The sequence below is a fragment of the Geotrypetes seraphini genome, chromosome 9 (assembly GCF_902459505.1).
Source record: "Geotrypetes seraphini chromosome 9, aGeoSer1.1, whole genome shotgun sequence".
Lineage (NCBI taxonomy): Eukaryota > Metazoa > Chordata > Amphibia > Gymnophiona > Dermophiidae > Geotrypetes > Geotrypetes seraphini.
The window spans coordinates 146233116-146252774 of NC_047092.1; the positions used below are offsets into that span (position 1 = coordinate 146233116).

Below are 19659 nucleotides of genomic sequence, written 5' to 3' on the forward strand. Positions count from 1 at the left end.
GTAGCATGCTTTACAAAGCATATTACCTATTTAGAAATATAAGACAGAACTTATTGACGTTCTGCCACATTATATCTGAAACCTGCTTTAAGTCACTTTTACTCCATGACGATTGACAACATTATATTAGGCTAAAATGACCTTCAAAATATTTCCAACCCAGAAGATCATCTATAAGTAGACTGAACAGTTACTTTATTGATGCTGCAATAAACATTTTTCTCAGAGTGCCTAGAAACAGTGAAACATGATAACAAAATAGAAACACTAGGCAGTGTAAAGAAAATATAACCAGATGCTGAGGAATATAGATTTACTCTCACTTTGAAATGACGCAGAAGTATCAATGATACATGTCCTTGTTTTATGTTACTCTCAGAAGGAAACAACTAATCCCCCTCTTCTATGAAACCGCGCTAGCAGTTTCTAGCACGGGGAGCCGCACTGAATGGCCCGCGCTGCTCCTGACGCTCATAGGAACTCAATGAGCGTCGGGAGCAGCGTAGGCCATTCAGTGCGGCTCTCTGCGCTAAAAACCGCTAGCACGGTTTCATAGAAGAGGGGGTAAATTTCACGTTGTTTTTTTCTGTTAGTCTCTAATGAAAAGGAGAGGGAAATGCTAATCTAATCTAATCTTCTATTTCTGCGTCGCACATACCTAAGCAGGCTCAAGGCGACTTACAAAGAGAAGAGAGAGGAGTGAAGAGAGTAGGGAAGGAGAAAAGGGGAAACATGGGTCAAGGGAAGATCTGAGAAGTTTAAGGGCTCTTTTTTTAATGAAGGTGCGCTAGCATTTTTAGCGCACGCACCGGAAGAGGAGGTGGTAGCGGCTAGCGTGCGTGGCATATTAGCGTGCGTTAAGCCCTAACGCATCTTTGTAAAAGGAGCCCTAAGCATCAAAGAGGCTGGTTTTCAGTTTTTTTCCGGAATGTGGTGTAAAGAAACAAAGAAATAATAAGAGAATTAAATTATAATTTTTAGATTGCATGTTCCTATTGAAGAAGAAATAATTCCAAAAGGAAATAGGGTAAGATTATTCTTCTTTATTAAAGTGTTATTCTTTATTCTTGTTATACCGCTTTTTCTAACTGGCAGGTCAAAGTGGTTTAGAACACTAACCCCCTCTTCTACGAAACCATGCTAGCATTTTTTAGTGCAGAGAGCCGCGCTGAATAGCCTGCGCTGCTCCCGATGCTCATAGAGTTCCTATGAGCATTGGGAGCAGCGCGGGACATTCAGCGTGGCTCCCGCGCTAGAAACTGCTAGCGCAGTTTCGTAGAAGAGGGGGTAAAACATATAAAGAAAATAAGAAAGGAACTATAATAATTTCAATAGGAAAGAAAAACTCACACTTAAAATAAATCATAAGAATTTTCATGGGGGGAGAGAGGGAAGGCAGGGGAGGGTGGAAGTATAAATCCAGTGATATTCCAAAGTGACCTCAGTCTTGGTTAAAGGCCGGTTTGAGCAGCCAAGCTTTTAAACTGGGTTTAAATTTCTTGAAATCAAGCTCTGTTCTTAAAGAAGATGGCAGTGAATTCCAGAATGATGGAGCCACGAAGAAAAATGCTGAATGTCTAGTTGACTAAACAGGCCATTCTCAGGTTTGGGAGATAGGAAAAAGGAAAATTAGAATACACACAGAGAGAATAACATTCAGAAATTCAAATCCAATGGAGGCTAAGGGCAGAAAACAGCAAAGAAGATATAATGGGCCATTTACTAATGGTTATTGTATGCTAATGCCATTATTGTGAGTAATCTACCATAGCATTCATTCAATAAAAGGGATCCTCTAGCAGAAAATATTGCACAACCATAAAATTAGCATGTTATAACCAAAAGGCCCCCTAGTGAACGATATTAATTAGAATCAATGCAGCAAGAGAAAGTATGAAAGGTAGTTTATAAATTCATATATTGTTAAATATTATTAATATTAATAACTAGTGTTTAAGCCTGTTACATTACAGGGTGCTAGAGTAGATGCCTGTCTGTCTGGGGGTTTTCTCTCTCCTTGGACGCTGTCTGTCTGTCATTCTTTCTGTCTGTGTCTTTCCCTGGACCCCTGTCTGTTTATCTTTCTTTCTGTTTGTCATTCTTTCATTCTCTCTCTCTCTCCTTGGACACTGGCTGTCTATCCGTCTGTCTGTCATTCTTTCTTTCTCTCTCTCTCCTTGGCTACGGTCTGTCTGTATTTCTTTCTGTCTGTCATTCTTTCTTTTCTCTCTCTCCTTGGCCGCTGTCTGTTTTTTTTGTTTTTTTTTTCCTTTTTCTCTCTCTCCTTGGACGCTGGTTGGCTGTATGTCTTTTTTTCTTTGCCTCACTTCTTGGCTGTTGTCTGTCTGTCTTTCTTTCTGTCTGTCTCTCTCCCTGGCCCCCTGTCTTTCTTTTTGTATGTCTCTCTGTCTCTCTCTCTCTGGCCCGCTGCCTGCCTATATTTTTCTATTGTGCCATCCCTGACTGTCTCTCTGTGGCTCCCTTCTGTCTTTCCCCCTCCCAGAGCAAAGCTGTCTGCCCCCCAGCACACCCCTCCCCCCAAAGCATCCCCCTTTCCCTCTCCCTGACTGTCTCTCCGTGGCCCTCTTCTGTCTTTCCCCCCCCCACTAGAGCAAAGCTGTCTGCCTCCAAGCACACCCCTCCCCCCAAAGCAGCTCCCTTTCACCTGCAGTATCGGCACGACACCCTTCAGCCATTCCTAAACCGCCACTCAAATTCCTCGAGCGCCGACAGCCATCCAAGCCGGCGCACGCGCCTCAAGCCGCCGCGTGCTGTCACCGTTGTAAACTGCCCCGCGCGCCTCATCAAGCCAGGGACACAGCACGAATCAGGTAGCACAGCCTCCTAATTGTGCATGCGCGCTTAGAGGATTATTATAGAGGATATTCTTTGAGAAGTGAAGGGAAGAATAGCTAATGCAGACTTCAAAACATTAAAGTTAATCTGCAAATGAGTCTGACATTTGAAAGAAATAACGGAATATATGGGAAGGAGGGTTGGGATAGGGGAGGGGATAAGAATTTATGAAATGTGTCAATGATTGTTTGTAAGTGATGTATTTATTGTTTATGTGAATGAATATATTTTAATACTTAATGTAATCTTGAAAATGAATAAAGAATATTAAAAAAAAGAAAGAAATAACATAACAAAGTAACATTCCATACCTTTCCAAGGTCTGGATGCAAAGAATTTTCTGCTGATTCCATTTCATCCTGGGGACAATCATAATTCATTGAAGCTTCTGTTGGATCTTTAAAAGACCAAGTGATTTTTTAATTATTGCCAGATTTACATAAAAACAGTATTTCATGAAGACTTTGATAGATCTAAGGTAAAATCTCTCCATGTTTTATGAACTGATAATATGAGTGTTTTTTTAAATTCTAACATAGAACTTCCTCCCTCCCCCTAAAAAAAAAAAAAAAGATTTGACCATTTCAGATTCTGGAAACAAATAAGAGCTTGGACAGCCCTAATGACAGCACATAACACACTGTAGTCAGACATTGAGAGATCAATATTGAAACACCGGGGTTGGTCTGTTTTTTAAAAGCTGACAGCCACATTGTGTGGCTGGGGTGGAATGGGAGTTACTTTGAGAGGGAAAAATCGATGATTTGGTAGGATGTGGGGGCAGCACATATCTAATTGGCAGCACCCACTAATCAGATATGTACCTTTGAATATTGATTGATATAGGCGACAAGCTAGAGCAGTGATGGCTAACCTTTTTGAGCCCGAGTGCCCAAACTGCCGCACAAAACCAAAGAATTTTCTCAAAGTGCCAGCACGTCAATTAAACCTTAATAACAAGATTTTAGTATCTAAAAACTCTTTATAAAGTTGCCTGAACTATGTAACATCATTTTTAAAGGTTGGAATCTTTGTATTGTCAGAGAATCAATTTGATTCACAATCCTTTGGTTTTCATTTCAATTTATTGGCAATTTATAATGTTTTAATGATTTCATTCATGGGCCGAATACACACACACTTTTCTCTGTCGCCGCACTCTTAGACCAAAAGATTTGTAAGCATGCAACCACGTCAAGGTAGACTCTTTCAGCAGCTCCCCTCCCTCCCCCTTACCTTTGTGGCCAAGTCAAAATGATCTACCAACAATAAAATTTTAAAAACACAAAGCACACTGTACGCAGAGAAAATGTTAATTATCATTTATATTCCGCGGGTTTTCAAAGAGGTCAAGGCAGATGACTTTATGCAATGTCACCTCAGTAACAACTATACAAAAATAGACGCTGCTCTTGAAGCTCATAGGCTCCCTGCGCTAAAAAACGCTATTGCGGTTTAGTAAAAGGGGGCCATAGAGCACAGTTACTTACCGTAACAGGTGTTATCCAGGGACAGCAGGCAGATATTCTTAACACATGGGTGACGTCACCGACGGAGCCCTCGGTACGGACCTTTTTAACTAGAAGTTTCTAGTTGGCCGCACCGCGCGTGCGCGAGTGCCTTCCCGCCCGACATAGGAGTGCGTGGTCCCCAGTTAGGATAAGCCAGCTAAGAAGCCAACCCGGGGAGGTGGGTGGGACGTAAGAATATCTGCCTGCTGTCCCTGGATAACACCTGTTACGGTAAGTAACTGTGCTTTATCCCAGGACAAGCAGGCAGCATATTCTTAACACATGGGTGACCTCCAAGCTAACAAAGAGGGAGGGGGGATGGTTGGCCATCATGAAAATAAATTCTGTAACACCGATTGGCCGAAGTGACCATCCCGTCTGGAAAAGGCATCCAGACAGTAGTGAGTAGTGAACGTGTGAACTGAGGACCAAGTGGCAGCCTTGCAGATTTCCTCGATGGGCGTGGAACGGAGGAAAGCTACAGAAGCAGCCATAGCTCGGACTCTGTGGGCCGTGACAGCACCTTCCAGTGAGAGACCGGCCCGAGCATAGCAGAATGCAATACAGGCAGCAAGCCAATTTGAAAGTGTCCGTTTGGAGACAGGACGACCCAAACGGTTGGGATCGAAAGACAAAAATAGCTGAGGGGATGTACGGTGAGCTCTGGTACGATCAAGGTAGTAAGCAAGGGCACGCTTACAGTCCAGCGTGTGCAGCGCCTGTTCCCCAGGGTGCGAGTGAGGCTTAGGGAAGAAGACGGGCAGCACAAAGGACTGGTTGAGGTGAAAAGCCGAGACCACCTTGGGAAGGAATTTAGGGTGGGTACGCAGAACAACCTTGTCATGGTGAAAAACAGTGAACGGTGGGTCAGCAACCAGTGCATGCAGTTCGCTAACTCTCCTGGCAGAGGTGATGGCAATTAGGAAAAGTACCTTCCAGGTAAGAAGCCTGAGCGAAGTTGTGGCAAGAGGCTCAAACGGAGGTTTCATGAGTGCTGAGAGAACTACATTCAGGTCCCAGACGACAGGAGGAGGCTTGAGAGGCGGCTTGATATTGAAGAGCCCTCTCATAAATCTGGAAACCAGAGGATGAGCCGTGAGGGGTTTTCCGAGGATAGGCTCATGAAACGCAGTGATGGCACTGAGGTGGACTCTGATGGAGGTAGTTTTGAGGCCAGCGTTGGACAGCGAGAGCAAATATTCCAATACAGTTTCCACCGCTAAGGAGGTGGGTTCCTGATGATGCCGGAGACACCACGAGGAGAATCTGGTCCATTTCTGATGGTAACATTGGAGGGTGGCCGGTTTCCTGGAGGCGTCCAAGACGAGGCGGACCGGCTGAGATAGATTCTCTGGAGAGGTCAGCCCGAGAGAAACCAAGCTGTCAGGTGGAGCGAAGACAGATTGGGATGCAGTAGAGACTGATGCTGCTGTGTAAGTAGAGTAGGAAACACAGGAAGAGGAATGGGCTCCCTGGAGCTGAGTTGGAGCAGGAGGGAGAACCAGTGTTGTCGAGGCCACCGAGGGGCGATGAGAATCATGGTGGCGTTGTCCCTGCGGAGCTTGGACAAGGTCCGCAACATCAGAGGAAGTGGAGGGAAGGCATACAGGAACCGGTCCCTCCAATCGAGCAGGAATGCATCCGGGGACAGACGGTGAGGAGAGAAGAGTCTGGAACAGAAGAGGGGCAGTTGATGATTGTGAGGTGCTGCAAAGAGGTCCACCTGCGGCGTGCCCCATCGAGCAAAGATGGAGAGCAGAGTCGGAGGGTCCAACGTCCACTCGTGAGGTTGAAGGATGCGGCTGAGATTGTCGGCCAGGGAGTTCTGTTCGCCCTGGATATATACCGCCCTGAGAAAGAGATTGCGGTCTGTGGCCCAGGTCCAGATGCGCAGAGCCTCCAAACAAAGGGGGCGAGATCCGGTGCCGCCTTGTTTGTTTATGTAGTACATGGCGACTTGATTGTCTGTGCACAGGAGGAGGACTTGAGGACAGAGGAGATGTTGGAAAGCCTTGAGGGCGTAGAACATGGCTCTGAGTTCCAGGAAATTTATGTGATGACGACGCTCCTGTGGGGTCCAAAGTCCCTGGGTGCGTAGATCTCCCAGGTGAGCTCCCCACGCATAGGGGGATGCATCCGTGGTGATGATCATAGAGTGAGGGGGTAGATGAAAAAGAAGACCCCTGGAAAGATTTGAGGAGTTCAACCACCATTGGAGAGATTGCTGAAGAGATGATGTCACAGAGATGGGATGAGAAAGAAGATCCGTAGTCTGTGACCATTGGTTGGCGAGGGTCCACTGAGGTGTGCGAAGGTGGAGACGTGCCAGAGGAAGGACATGCACCGTCGAGGCCATGTGACCCAGGAGGACCATCATCTGACGGGCAGGAATGGAGGGATGCAGAAGCACCTGACGACAGAGGTGGAGCAGGGTTTGCTGACGATCGGAGGGGAGAAAAGCCCTCATTAGTGTGGTGTCCAGAACTGCTCCAATGAACTGAAGTCGCTGGGTGGGAAGCAGATGCGACTTGGGGTAGTTGATCTCGAACCCCAGGAGGTGGAGGAGAGAGATGGTGTGATGAGTAGCCTGTAGCACAAGTTGAGACGTAGGTGCTTTCACCAACCAATCGTCCAAATAGGGGAACACCTGGAGGTTGTGAGACCTGAGAAAGGCCGCCACTACTATAAGGCACTTGGTGAAGACCCTGGGTGAGGAAGCGAGGCTGAACGGTAGCACCTTGTACTGATAGTGGTGGTGCAGCACCTGGAACCGCAGGTAGCGGCGAGAATTCTGATTGATGGAGATGTGAGTGTAGGCCTCTTTGAGGTCCAGGGAACATAGCCAGTCGTGTTGAGAAAGAAGAGGGTAGAGCGTGGCAAGGGAGAGCATTCTGAACTTCTCCTTGACCAGACACTTGTTGAGGTCCCTGAGATCGAGAATGGGACGGAGGTCTCCCGTCTTTTTGGGTACCAGGAAGTAGCGGGAGTAGAATCCCTGACCCCTTTGATCTGGAGGTACTTCTTCGATGGCATTGAGAAGGAGGAGGGATTGAACCTCCCTCAGGAGGAGGGGGGTTTGAGATGAGTGTGAAGCAGACTCTACGGGAAGATTGTCCGGTGGAAGAGTCTGGAAATTGAGAGAGTAGCCGTGGCGGATGATGTTGAGGACCCACTGGTCCGATGTGATGACCTCCCAACGGCTGGAGAATATGGTGAGACGACCTCCGATTGGTTGTGGAAGAGGTAGCGAGGGTGGATGACTGGCTATGCCCTGGAGAGAAGAGTCAAAAGGGCTGGGATTGCTTAGCAGGCTGAAGAGGCTTGGAGGGTTGAGTGGCCTGAGAACGAGCCTGGGCATGGTGCTGCTGTTGACGGGGCCGCCGAGGTTGTTGAGGAGGCGGATTGAGTGGCCTGGCTGAGAACCTGCGCTGATAAGATGACTGAGGTCGATAAGGTCGGGCAGGCGGAGCCTTCTTTTTTGGTTTGATCAGGGTGTCCCACCTTGTTTCATGGGCGGAGAGTTTCTGGGTGGTGGAATCCAGTGACTCTCCAAAAAGTTCATCCCCGAGACAGGGGGCATTGGCTAGACGGTCTTGGTGGTTGATGTCCAGGTCGGAGACTCTCAGCCAGGCCAAGCGGTGCATGGCAACGGCCATGGCAGAGGCACGGGAGGTGAGCTCGAATGAGTCGTATATCGAGCGGACCATAAACTTGCGCAGCTGAAGAAGGCCAGAGATGTGCTGTTGGAACAGCGGGACCTTGCGCTCCGGCAGGTACTTTTGAAGGGCAGACAGCTGTTGGACCAAATGTTTCATATAGAACGAAAAATGAAAGGAATAGTTGTTCGCCCTGTTGGCCAGCATGGCATTCTGGTAGAGCCTCTTGCCAAACTTGTCCATGGTCTTACCCTCTCTACCAGGAGGGGTAGAGGCATAGACACTGGAGCCCTGAGTCTTTTTCAAAGTGGATTCAACAAGAAGGGACTCATGGGGCAATTGAGACTTGTCAAACCCTGGAATAGGGATGACTCGATAGAGATTGTCCAGTTTACGTGGAGCCCCCGGTACCGTAAGGGGATTCTCTAAGTTTTTGTAAAAGGTCTCCTGTAGGATGTCATGCACGGGGAGCTTGAGGAACTCTTTAGGAGGCTGTTCGAAATCTAAAGCCTCCAGGAAGGCTTGAGACTTCTTTGAGTCAGATTCTAAAGGAAGGGACAGGGCTGCAGACATTTCCCTCAGAAATTTAGAAAATGAGGACTGCTCCGGTTTGGAGGTGGCATCGGGTGCCGACGGGTCCTCCTCAGATGAGGAGGGATCCTCCTCGGTACCGAGAGGGGTTTCCTCCCATAAGTCAGGGTCCCGGACCTCTGGTGCATGTCGAGACACCGGGGTGGAAGGTGAGGTATGGCGGGTCTTGGATAAAGATTTTCCAGAACGCACCGAAACGGTACCAGGAGAGGAAGACCGGCGTCGATCCCGGTCCCGGGAAGAATGACGCACTGCTTGGTGCCGAGGAGGATCCGATGTGGTATGGGAGTGCACCACTGGATGGGCATGAAGCTGCTCAGCCGAAAGAATCGGCATGGAAGTATTGATGGGTACCGAAGGGGTGGATACCGGGGGCTCGGTACGGGGCTCGGGCCGGTCTGGTACCGGAAGGAGCGGTGCCAGGATAGTGGGCAACAGGTGTTTGAGCTGCTGCTGCAATTGTTCCTGGAGTTGAGCCTTTAAGATGGCCGAGATACGGTCATCTAGGGGTGGCATCGGAACCGCTTTCTTTTTCTTCGGTTCCTTAGATGCCGCTCCACGCCCCGGCGATGAGGAGGCCGATGACGAGGCACTCACCGAGATCGGGGCGGAGCGCTTGCGGGACCGGTGCGATGCCGGCAAGGTCGGCGTCGCCACCGTAGTAGGAGGGCGCTCGAGGGAAGAGGAAGGCTTCTTAGCTGGCTTACCTGGCGCCAGAGACGCCGATGTGGGGTCGGGCGGTGTCGAGGTAGACGGTGCCGATTTCTGTGGTACCGTTGTCGATGTCGAGGAGTCCATCGCCGACCCGGTGCCGAAGAGGAGAGTTTGTTGAATTCTTCGGTTTTTAAGGGTTCTCTTTTGAAGAGTGGCACAGCGGGTGCAGGAGTCCGCCCGATGCTCCGGACCCAAACACTGCAAACACCAATTGTGTGGGTCAGTGAGGGAGATCGGGCGTGCACACCGCTGGCACTTTATAAAACCGACCTGCGGGGGCATGAAGGGGAAAACGGCCTCCGCAAAATCGAACCCCGAGGCCTGTATAGTGGCAACAGGCCCCGCCGGGGCAAAACGAAAAAAGGGGAAAAAAGCAAAGTTTTTTTTTTTTTTTTTTTTTACAAAGCAAAGAAAAAAGAAACCCGAAGGCAAAGGAAGATAAAAAATGGAAAAAAGCGCGAGCGGGAAGGCAAAAAGTGGTTTCAACGGCCGTTGAAAAAACACACGCGTCTTCTTCGCTCCGCGGAAACGAAGAAACTGGGGACCACGCACTCCTACGTCGGGCGGGAAGGCACTCGCGCACGCGCGGTGCGGCCAACTAGAAACTTCTAGTTAAAAAGGTCCGTACCGAGGGCTCCGTCGGTGACGTCACCCATGTGTTAAGAATATGCTGCCTGCTTGTCCTGGGATAATGCAAAATATAGACAGCATATATAAATTCTCAAAACGGACACATTTTGATCACTAAATTGAAAATAAAATCATTTTCCTACCTTTGGTAATTTCATCAGTCTCTGGTTGCACTTTATTCTTCTGACTGTGCATCCAATATTTCTTCCCTTTTTTCAGCCTCCTGTATGCTTTCTCTCCTCCAGACCTCATTCCCTCCCCAAACTTTTTCTTTGTTACACCCTGCCCCCTTCTTTCTTTTTCTCTCTCTCCATAGCCCCTTTCATTCTGTATGTCTGTCTTTCTCTCTCTCTCCGTGCTCCATTTTTCTTTGTTTCACCCAGCCCTCTTTCTTTTTTTTTTTTTTTTGGCTCCCTGTCCCCCCCTTTCTTTTTTTCTCCTTGCCCTCCCCTATGCCACCACCATTGGGAAAATGCTGCCACCGCCACTGGGGAATAGGCTGCCACTGCCGCTATCGGGAACAGGCCGGCGCCGAGTTCGCCCTGCTTCTCTTCCCCATGGGGCCGACCAACTCTCGCCACTCGACGTCAATTCTAACATCGGAGAGGATGTTCTGGGCCAGCCAGGCAGCGATTGGCTGGCCCAGAACGTCCTCTCCGACATCAGAATTGAAGCGGGTGGCGAGAGTTGGTCGGCCCCACAGGGAAAAGCAGGGAGAACTTGGCACCGGCCTGTTCCCAATGGCGGCGGTGGCACTCAAGTGGCTAAAGAGACGCAGTTTGCCGGCCTAGGGATAACACTGGAGGGTGGCCAGCTGTGCACCCCTTTGGGACGTAAAACCGGGGCGGGGCGGACCGCCCCCCCCACCCTCCTCCACCTTGGTATGCCACTATCTGTACCTCACACCCTCCCTATGAACAAAAAATCTCCTTTCTTCTATTTCCCATGTACACAACCATCTCTTTCACTCCCTTCCTCTCTCCCAAGTCCATGCCTTCTGTGTCTAAAAACACATTCCCTCCCCCACCTCAGCATCTCTTTCCCTCCCTTCCTCTCTCCCAAGTCCATGCTTTCTGTGTCCAAAAACCCATTCCATCCCCCACCTCAGCATCTCTTTCCCTCCCTTCCTCTCTCCCAAGTCCATGCCTTCTGTGTGCAAAAACCCATTCCCTCCCCCACCTCAGCATCTCTTTCCCTCCCTTCCTCTCTCCCAAGTCCATGCCTTCTGTGTCCAAAAACCCATTCCCTCCCCCACCTCAGCATCTCTTTCCCTCCTTTCCTCTCTCCCAAGTTCATGCTTTCTGTGTCCAAAAACCCATTCCATCCCCCACCTCAGCATCTCTTTCCCTCCCTTCCTTTCTCCCAAGTTCATGCCTTGTGTCCAAAATGCACTCCCTCCCCCTTTTGTGTTCCCCGTTTGTCTCCCAGCCCATCTTAGCAACTTTCTCAGCAAAATGTAGCTCGAGCCGCGTAGGCTTGTCTTCTATTTCCTGCCTGTCCCGCCGCGCACACATAGCCGACCAGAAGTCTTACCCGACGTCAGCGCTGACGTCGGAGGGCGGGCTTTGCTTAAGCCCTCCCTCCGACGTCAGCGCTGACGTCGGGGAAGATTTCCGATCGGCTGTGAGCGGCAGGGCAGTCGGAGTAGAAGACGAGCCTCGCGGCTCGAGTTATATTTAACCCCGCGGGTCCCCCATCATCCCCGTTCAGCTCTCTCTCCTGTGCACCCCCTGGTAGTATTGCCCTGATGGCGGCCCTGCGCGTGCCAGCTGCAAGGCCTTCGCGTGCCACAGTTGGCACGCGTGCAATAGGTTCGCCATCGCTGAGTTAGAGGGATCAAGTAGTTCATAACCAAACTGAAACCAAGCAGATTTTAGTCAGGTTCAGCTTTGATGGAATATTCAGATTTTCCAAAAATCTACTGGGAAAAGCTACTGCCTTTTTACGAGTAGATATGGAAAAATTCCAAGGAATGCTGAATTATCTGCAGGAGATTAGAACATCTTGCTTTGGTTTTTGCAAAAGAGGTATAGCAGAGCACTTAGGGCTCTTTTTACAAAGGTGCGTTAGGGCCTTAATACGCGGAATAGTGTGCGCTAAATTGCCGCGAGTGCTAGCTGCTACCGCCTCCTTTTAAGCAGGCGGTAATTTTTCAGCTAGTGTGTGCTATAGCGCGAGCTAATCTGGTGCGCGCTAGCGCACCTTTGTAAAAGAAGCCTTAAGGGTCAGATTCTGTAATGGGAACCTAAAAAAGGTGCCACCTGCAAAATCTGTGTATGAAAACTCAAGTTTTGATCAAACAGTACCCCCAATATCTTAACAGATGGGCCAATCATCACATCAAGGCCTGCTATTTTCAAAGGGGCTCTCAGTTCTGGTGATCCATGTTTACGAATAGAATCCCACTTGATTTTTGAAGGTTTAGATTCAACTTATTAACATGAAACCAGCCAGCAAGAATATCAAGTCTAGCATTCAGTTCCTAAACTAAACTAAACTAAACCTTAGGTTTGTATACCGCACCATCTCCGCATGCGCAGAGCTCGGCACGGTTTACAGAGGTTGAGAGGAAAGGAACTACAAAGAAGGGATATAGGAGAGGGACTGAAAAGATAGAGAGGGACAGGGGACTAGAGAACGGGAGGTGATTAGATTTTTGAGAAGAGCCAAGTTTTCAAGTGTTTACGGAAGGATTGGAAGGAGCTAGAATTTTTGAGCGGGGATGAGAGGTTGTTCCAGAGTTCTGTGGTTCTAAAGGGGAGGGATGTTCCAAGTTTTCCTGCGCGGGATATACCTTTTATAGATGGGAAAGATAGTTTCAGTTTTTGGGAGGGTCTAGAAGAGAGCGGGTTTGAGGAATTCCAGAAGAGTGGGATAACGGGAGGAAGGACGCCATGTAGAATCTTGAAGGCTATGCAGGCACATTTATAGAGGACTCTGGAGTATACTGGGAGCCAGTGAAGCTTGGAGAGGAGTGGGGAAACGTGATCGAACTTGCCTTTTGTGAAAATAAGCTTGGCCGCGGCGTTCTGAATTAGCTGAAGTCTATGGAGGTTTTTCTTAGTTAGGCTTATATAGATGGAGTTGCAGTAGTCCAGTCTAGAGAGGATGGTGGATTGAACGAGGATGGCGAAATGAGAATGATGAAAGCAAGATCTTACTTTCCTCAACATATGGAGGCTAAAGAAGCATTTTTTTACCAGGGAGTTGAGGTGATCGTTGAAGGAGAGAGAGGAGTCTAAGATGATGCCTAGGACTTTGCTTGAAAACTCAAGCTGAAGAGTGGGGCCGGAAGGTAGAGGGATGGAGGTGGGTAAATGATCTGAAATTGGGCCGAGCCAAAGTAGTTTGGTTTTGGACTCATTCAGTTTCATTTGTACAGATTGGGCCCAGGATTGGAGGTTCGTAATACATGTGGAGATGTTCTCAGCGAGGTTAGAGAGGTTCGAGTCGGTTTCGAGGAGGATGAGGATGTCGTCAGTGTAGGAGTAGAGAGTTTCTAGGGGGGATAGATGAAGGAGTTTCAGAGAGGACATGTAGATGTTGAAAAGGATAGGGGAGAGGGGTGAGCCTTGTGGGACTCCACATTTCGGCTTCCAGGCGGGGGATGAGGTACCGTTTGTGTTAACGGTGTAGGAGCGGAAGCGTAGGAATTTCGAGAACCAATCAAGGACTGTGGAGCTTATGCCTATTTCGGAGAGTTGGAAGATTAGGATGTCGTGGTGAACGACATCGAAGGCTGCGGAGAAGTCGAATTGAAGAAGAACAGCGAATTTGTTGCGAGAATGGAGTTGTTGAATGTCCCGCAAAGAAGTAGGGTCAATTGAATATAACAACTGAATATCATCCGTGTACACAAACAACATGATATCCAAGGATTAAATCAACTGAAGAAATGGAGACAAAAAGATGTTGAATAAAACAGGAGCTAACAAATAACTTTGGGGCATCACACATGGTAGAGAATATGGACAAAAACAGGAGTCAGCAACCTGGACAATATTGGTACGCCCTAACAAATAGGAGGTACACCGTGCCTGCTAATCCAATTCCCTGTAAGTGCTGAAGTAAAAGGCCATGATCAACGGTATCAAAAGCTGATGATAAATCAAGTGATAACAGCACCACAGATTTATTCAGATCAAAGTGTTTATAAATAAAAATTGTAATCCCTAAAAGTGCCATTTCAAAGTCTAGGTGAAGCCATAACTTAGCTGGTTAGTGTTTGTAGTGCGGTGAGCCACGCTGAATGGTCCGCTTGGCTGCTTCCGACGCTCATAGAGTTCCTATGCGCGTCAGGAGCAGCGAGGGCCATTCAGCGCGGCTCTCTGCGCTATGAACTGCTAGCGCAGTTTGATAGAAGAAGCCCATAACATTAGGACAGGCACAAAGCCTAACCTAGTTAACCGGGCATGATCTGAGCATCGGCCAAGGCTCAGTTAACTTCCAGGTCAATTGAAAATCCGGGATTAGCTCAGACTGCGGCTGTGAATGGCTTACAAACTGGTTACCACTGTAGGCTGAACATCAGCCTCAGAGGTTCGATAACCAACATTTTATCTGAAATATATTTCCCACAGTATTTTCATATTAAAAAATGTATGAAATATATCTTCCATAGTATTTTCATAGTATGAAATATATTTCCCATAGTATTTTCATATTTAAAAATGTATGAAATATATCTCCCATAGTATTTTCATAGTATGAAATATATTTCCCACAGTATTTTCATATTTAAAAATGTATGAAATATATCTCCCATAGTATTTTCATAGTATGAAATATATTTCCCAAAGTATTTTCATATTTAAAAATGTATGAAATATATCTCCCATAGTATTTTCATAGTATGAAATATATTTCCCACAGTATTTTCATATTTAAAAATGTATGAAATATATCTCCCATAGTATTTTCATAGTATGAAATATATTTCCCACAGTATTTTCATATTTAAAAATGTATGAAATATATCTCCCATAGTATTTTCATAGTATGAAATATATTTCCCAAAGTATTTTCATATTTAAAAATGTATGAAATATATCTCCCATAGTATTTTCATAGTATGAAATATATTTCCCACAGTATTTTCATATTTAAAAATGTATGAAATATATCTCCCATAGTATTTTCATAGTATGAAATATATTTCCCACAGTATTTTCATATTTAAAAATGTATGAAATATATCTCCCATAGTATTTTCATAGTATGAAATATATTTCCCATAGTATTTTCATATTTAAAAATGTATGAAATATATCTCCCATAGTATTTTCATAGTATGAAATATATTTCCCACAGTATTTTCATATTTAAAAATGTATGAAATATATCTCCCATAGTATTTTCATAGTATGAAATATATTTCCCACAGTATTTTCATATTTAAAAATGTATGAAATATATCTCCCATAGTATTTTCATAGTATGAAATATATTTCCCATAGTATTTTCATATTTAAAAATGTTTTTTGGGGGGAGGAATATGCTATAAAATATGCTATTCAAAATGCTAATATTGACATGCAAGAATGGGAAATATGGAATTATAGAAGAATGGTAGGCATATGATTGAATGATGAGATTGGCAGCAGCTCAACAGAAGGTGAGCAGCTGTGAACTGGCACTCTGCGATAGAAATGTGCCTCTTACAGTTAATATAGAAATTGCCAGTCCAGATGCTTCTCACCAAATTTAAGATCTGCATTCTCTAGGCTCTTCCTCTCTGGGACGGCGCCCTCAGGATTTATTTGCAGGATTTTGTTGAGTGTGGCAATCCAGTCATCCATATCCTGTTCGTTCTCAGCAGCCAGCACAAAGTAGGTCAGATCATTCATTTTCAGCTCAAAGGCATGCTTCCGGAGCTTGTTGTTCTTACATGCCAGAAAGAAAGAAAGAAAAAATAAACCCAAACCAAAACATAAACATATAGGACTGTCTAGGCGGCATAGACAGATGTGGAGTTTGAGTAGAGCACAAGCTGAGTTCACAAGTACATACATGCCCCCAGATCCACGCATAAATTCATTAGCCGATTAAGCACTACAGGGTACAGTTTAGAGCTCTAATCGTGACTCATAGATAATTCTTTGCTTAACAACCAAACTAGCTGTATGTTTTAACTATTCATTATGCACTAGTACGACTTTTAAGATCATTTCAAGACAACAGACAGTCTTTTTGTTAGTTATGTTTGTTTCCCTAAGTTTGTAATTTTATCGATTTGTTCATCGCTTAGAATTTGGAATAGGCAATTAATCAAATTTTACAATAAACTAAGTCGGGCCTTACCAATCAGGATCTGCTTTGACACGCAGCTCCTGATTGATGAGGCCCGACTTTAGTGCAGGAAGAGGGGGTCGGAGCATACCGCGAGTGATTTCCTTCACTCGCAGGCGCTCTGGCTGCTCTCTCCTGCCTCTCCGGCTGCCCTCTCCTGTCTCTCCCCCCCCCCCCACATTGGACTTCTTGCCTTGTGTACACACAGCTGGTCCGAGATTCCTCGCTGGAGCACGTACCTCCTGTGAGGTGCCCGAATCATGTGCTTTTCTGTTCAGCGTTCTTCAGAGTCGTTGACGGGCCGGGCAGTGGCTGCCACTGCTAGGTTGCTGCCCATCCCTGCATCTCCCCCATAAAAAACTGTATTTGCGGTTTTTCAAGATTCGCAGGGGTTCCTGGAACAGAACCCCCGCGAATATTGGGGAAGTACTCTTATTCTGTAACATGTGTGCCTAAATTTCATAGTTCACAACTCCAAGGGGGCATAGCCATAGGAGACGCATGGATAAATCAAGGCTGATCCTACAGATCAGGTGCAATGTTACAGAATAACTGGATTTGCACACCTTACTGCCATCAGTTGGCCATGAGCATTTACACCAGCTTTTGGCAACCACAAGTGCCTGGGCCCAAAGTTAGGCATGAAGGGCCTGCCTGATTCTATAAACAGCACCTAGGTAGGTGCCGCTAGACGCCCTAATCATGGATGCCTAGCAATGCCTTAAATTCACATGGTTAAACGGTGTGGTAATTGACTATACTATTAAAAACCAACTAAAAAACAATTTTTTTTATTACTAATTAAGGTTGCACATGGGTATCAGTGTGATGCCCAGCGACACCTAAGTCCAGGCACCCTCCGATGCCTAACGACGCCTACCTGAAAAGTAGGCATGGGAAGGAGACTAGGCGTGGTAAACTTAGGCATCACTAGGTGTGCAAGTTAGGCACCAGTAAATTAGGTCTAGCCTAATACAATATACCAGTGTCTACCTCAAGGATGCCTAGAGGCATCAAAGAATGCCTAGGTGTGGCTAGGCGTGATTCTATATATAAAAAAAAATGCCTAGCTTTTGATTGCATTATGTAACAAAATGGGTTTTTTTTGGTTGTTCCTGGGTAATAAGTGTTCTTTCTTAATTGCCTAAGCCACAAAAGTATAGAAAATGGCTATCATTCCCCTCAAACTTTGCTTTTGTGATTAGGACATTGACATTTTGAAATTTACCTTTTTTGCAGAACATTCCAGATTGATTCCATGCTGAATAAACCTAGGGGCCCTTTTACTAAGGTGCAGTAAGGTATTGCCCTGTGCCAAACGATACTGCAGGTGTGCCGCCCTTGCGGCTGCAGTAAAAAAAAAAGATTACCATGCGGCAATTCAGGCAGTATGAACATAAGAATTGCCGCTGCTGAGTCAGACCAGTGGTCCATGGTGCCCAGCAGTCCGCTCACACGGTGGCCCTTAGGTCAAAGACCAGTGCCCTAACTGAGACTAGCTTTACTGTGGGTAGAGATGGGTGGAGGAAGGTATGTGTTGTAGGCATGCATACTCACAATGCACTGGTGCACTGCAGTAAAGGTGCACAGCACTTCTTACCACTGGGTTAATGCAGGAGCCTTTACTGCCTGAAAAAAGGCAGGCATTAAGGGTTTTTTTGATGCACTTATACCACAGCGCATGTGGGCAGAAACCTGCCTCTCAGCAGACATGCCTATGATCCGCTTTTTTTGACCCATGATAATAGCTGGATTGCCACAGGCCAAAATCAGTGTTAGACACTTGCTGCGCTAATTTTGGCCATAGGCCTTAGTAAAAGGGCTCCTTAGAGTAACCTCAAGAACTTTCCAGAACTTTCCATCAATATAAATAGTGGTACGGTATAACTATAGAGATCTTAAGCCCACCAGCTCAGTTCAGTTCCAGTTGCCTAAGTATTCTAGATGCCATCCAGAAGCTGCAAACATCCGGCAGATGCATTATGTTTGCAGCCAATTTAGTAAGAGAAGAGGGAAAAAGTACTCCATAGAAGCATCTGCTAAGATGTGTAATGTCTACAAGGCATATTTTCGTATACCTGTTGGGGATCCAGACAAACTTTGAGCACTTAACTTCACATGTGAGCACTACCAAAAAAAAACTGGAAGATAAGACAATTTTTTTTTTCTCACTAGGATGGTGGAATTTTCTGCTATAAAATTTCTTAGAATGTTTAATATTTAAAAATATTTATATGTTAAAATGTTCTTGTATATCATATGTGAAATATGTTGTGAGAATCTCATACACATTAGTTATGGGTGAAATATATTTATTGTTTTCATTACCACAATTTCATCTTGTTCTTCTACAGGATGGTTCAGAGGGGAAAAGAGAGTCATCAAGTTTGATATTCCAAGAATTTGGCAGGAATCCTCTGACCACTCAAGCAACTGCTAGTTTTACATAGTGGACAATTCCAAATGTCGAACTGGCAAGCATACATCTGCAATCACATATCCGGACATTCCTTCATCCATCGCCACATTGCCCTGAGCTCTCCATACCTGCTCTCTCAGAGAGAGAGAACAGCAAGTTGGAGAGTGAGGGAGATGTAGATCCAGTTTACAATATCAGTGATGCAGCTAATGAGAGAAACCTATACTATCCAAACCTAGAAGACCTCAATGGCTTGATCAGAGATCTTGGTCTTATCAAGTCTAATGCTGAGCTTTTGATGTCTAGGCTCAAGCAGTGGAATTTTTTGACTGAAAGTGTGCAAGTCACAGATCAGAGGAAGTGCCACCAAGCTTTTTCCATCTTCTTCACGCATCAAGATGGGTTCTGCTTCTGCCACAATGTGACTAATAATAATAATTTATTTCTTATATACCGCTATACCGTGAAGTTTGAAGCGGTTTACAATAAAGATACATTTGACAGTACATCGCGAAATACCGCACGTTAAACCGCCTGCCGCACTAGTACCTAACGCCTCCATTGACGAGGCGTTAGGATTTTAGCCGGCCGCGGGGGTTAGCGCTTGATGAAATGTCCGACGTGCTAACCCCGCTAGCGTGGCTTGATAAAAGGAACCCATAATCATCTCTGTGTCTTTATAAAATAGCGGTGAAGTAGGCATCTATTTGCCCTCTTAAACCAGGCATCCTGTTATAAACTTACTCTGTTATAGGGTAATTCCAGAACTGGGCTCCTCCATTTAGACACCCCGGTTGGACTATATTTTGCATGTTTGTGTATTGCGCTTTTATTATCCCTTTTTTGAGTGTGATTGGCTGTTATATTGCTTAGCATTAGGAACTGCGCTTAATTTTAGGTGTGGCCATTCCACCAATGGAAGCGTGGGGCAAATCATTGCATCTAAATTAAGTGCAGATCCCCCCTTATTCTATAACTAAGTGCATAGCTTGGA

The 19659-nt window shown here is 46.0% G+C and overlaps 1 protein-coding gene across 8 annotated transcripts in view; it reads right to left on the bottom strand.

Moving 5' to 3' along the window:
• Positions 1 to 19659, bottom strand: part of DOCK10 (dedicator of cytokinesis 10) — a 432092-nt gene that overhangs the window by 176182 nt on the left and 236251 nt on the right. For all 8 annotated transcript variants that reach the window (XM_033958682.1, XM_033958685.1, XM_033958678.1 and 5 more), the window contains 2 exons: positions 15657 to 15840; positions 3168 to 3253 (listed from right to left, as the gene is read on the bottom strand). In XM_033958682.1, the coding sequence (XP_033814573.1) occupies positions 3168 to 3253; positions 15657 to 15840 (270 nt within the window). The remainder of the gene's footprint in view (positions 1 to 3167; positions 3254 to 15656; positions 15841 to 19659) is intronic.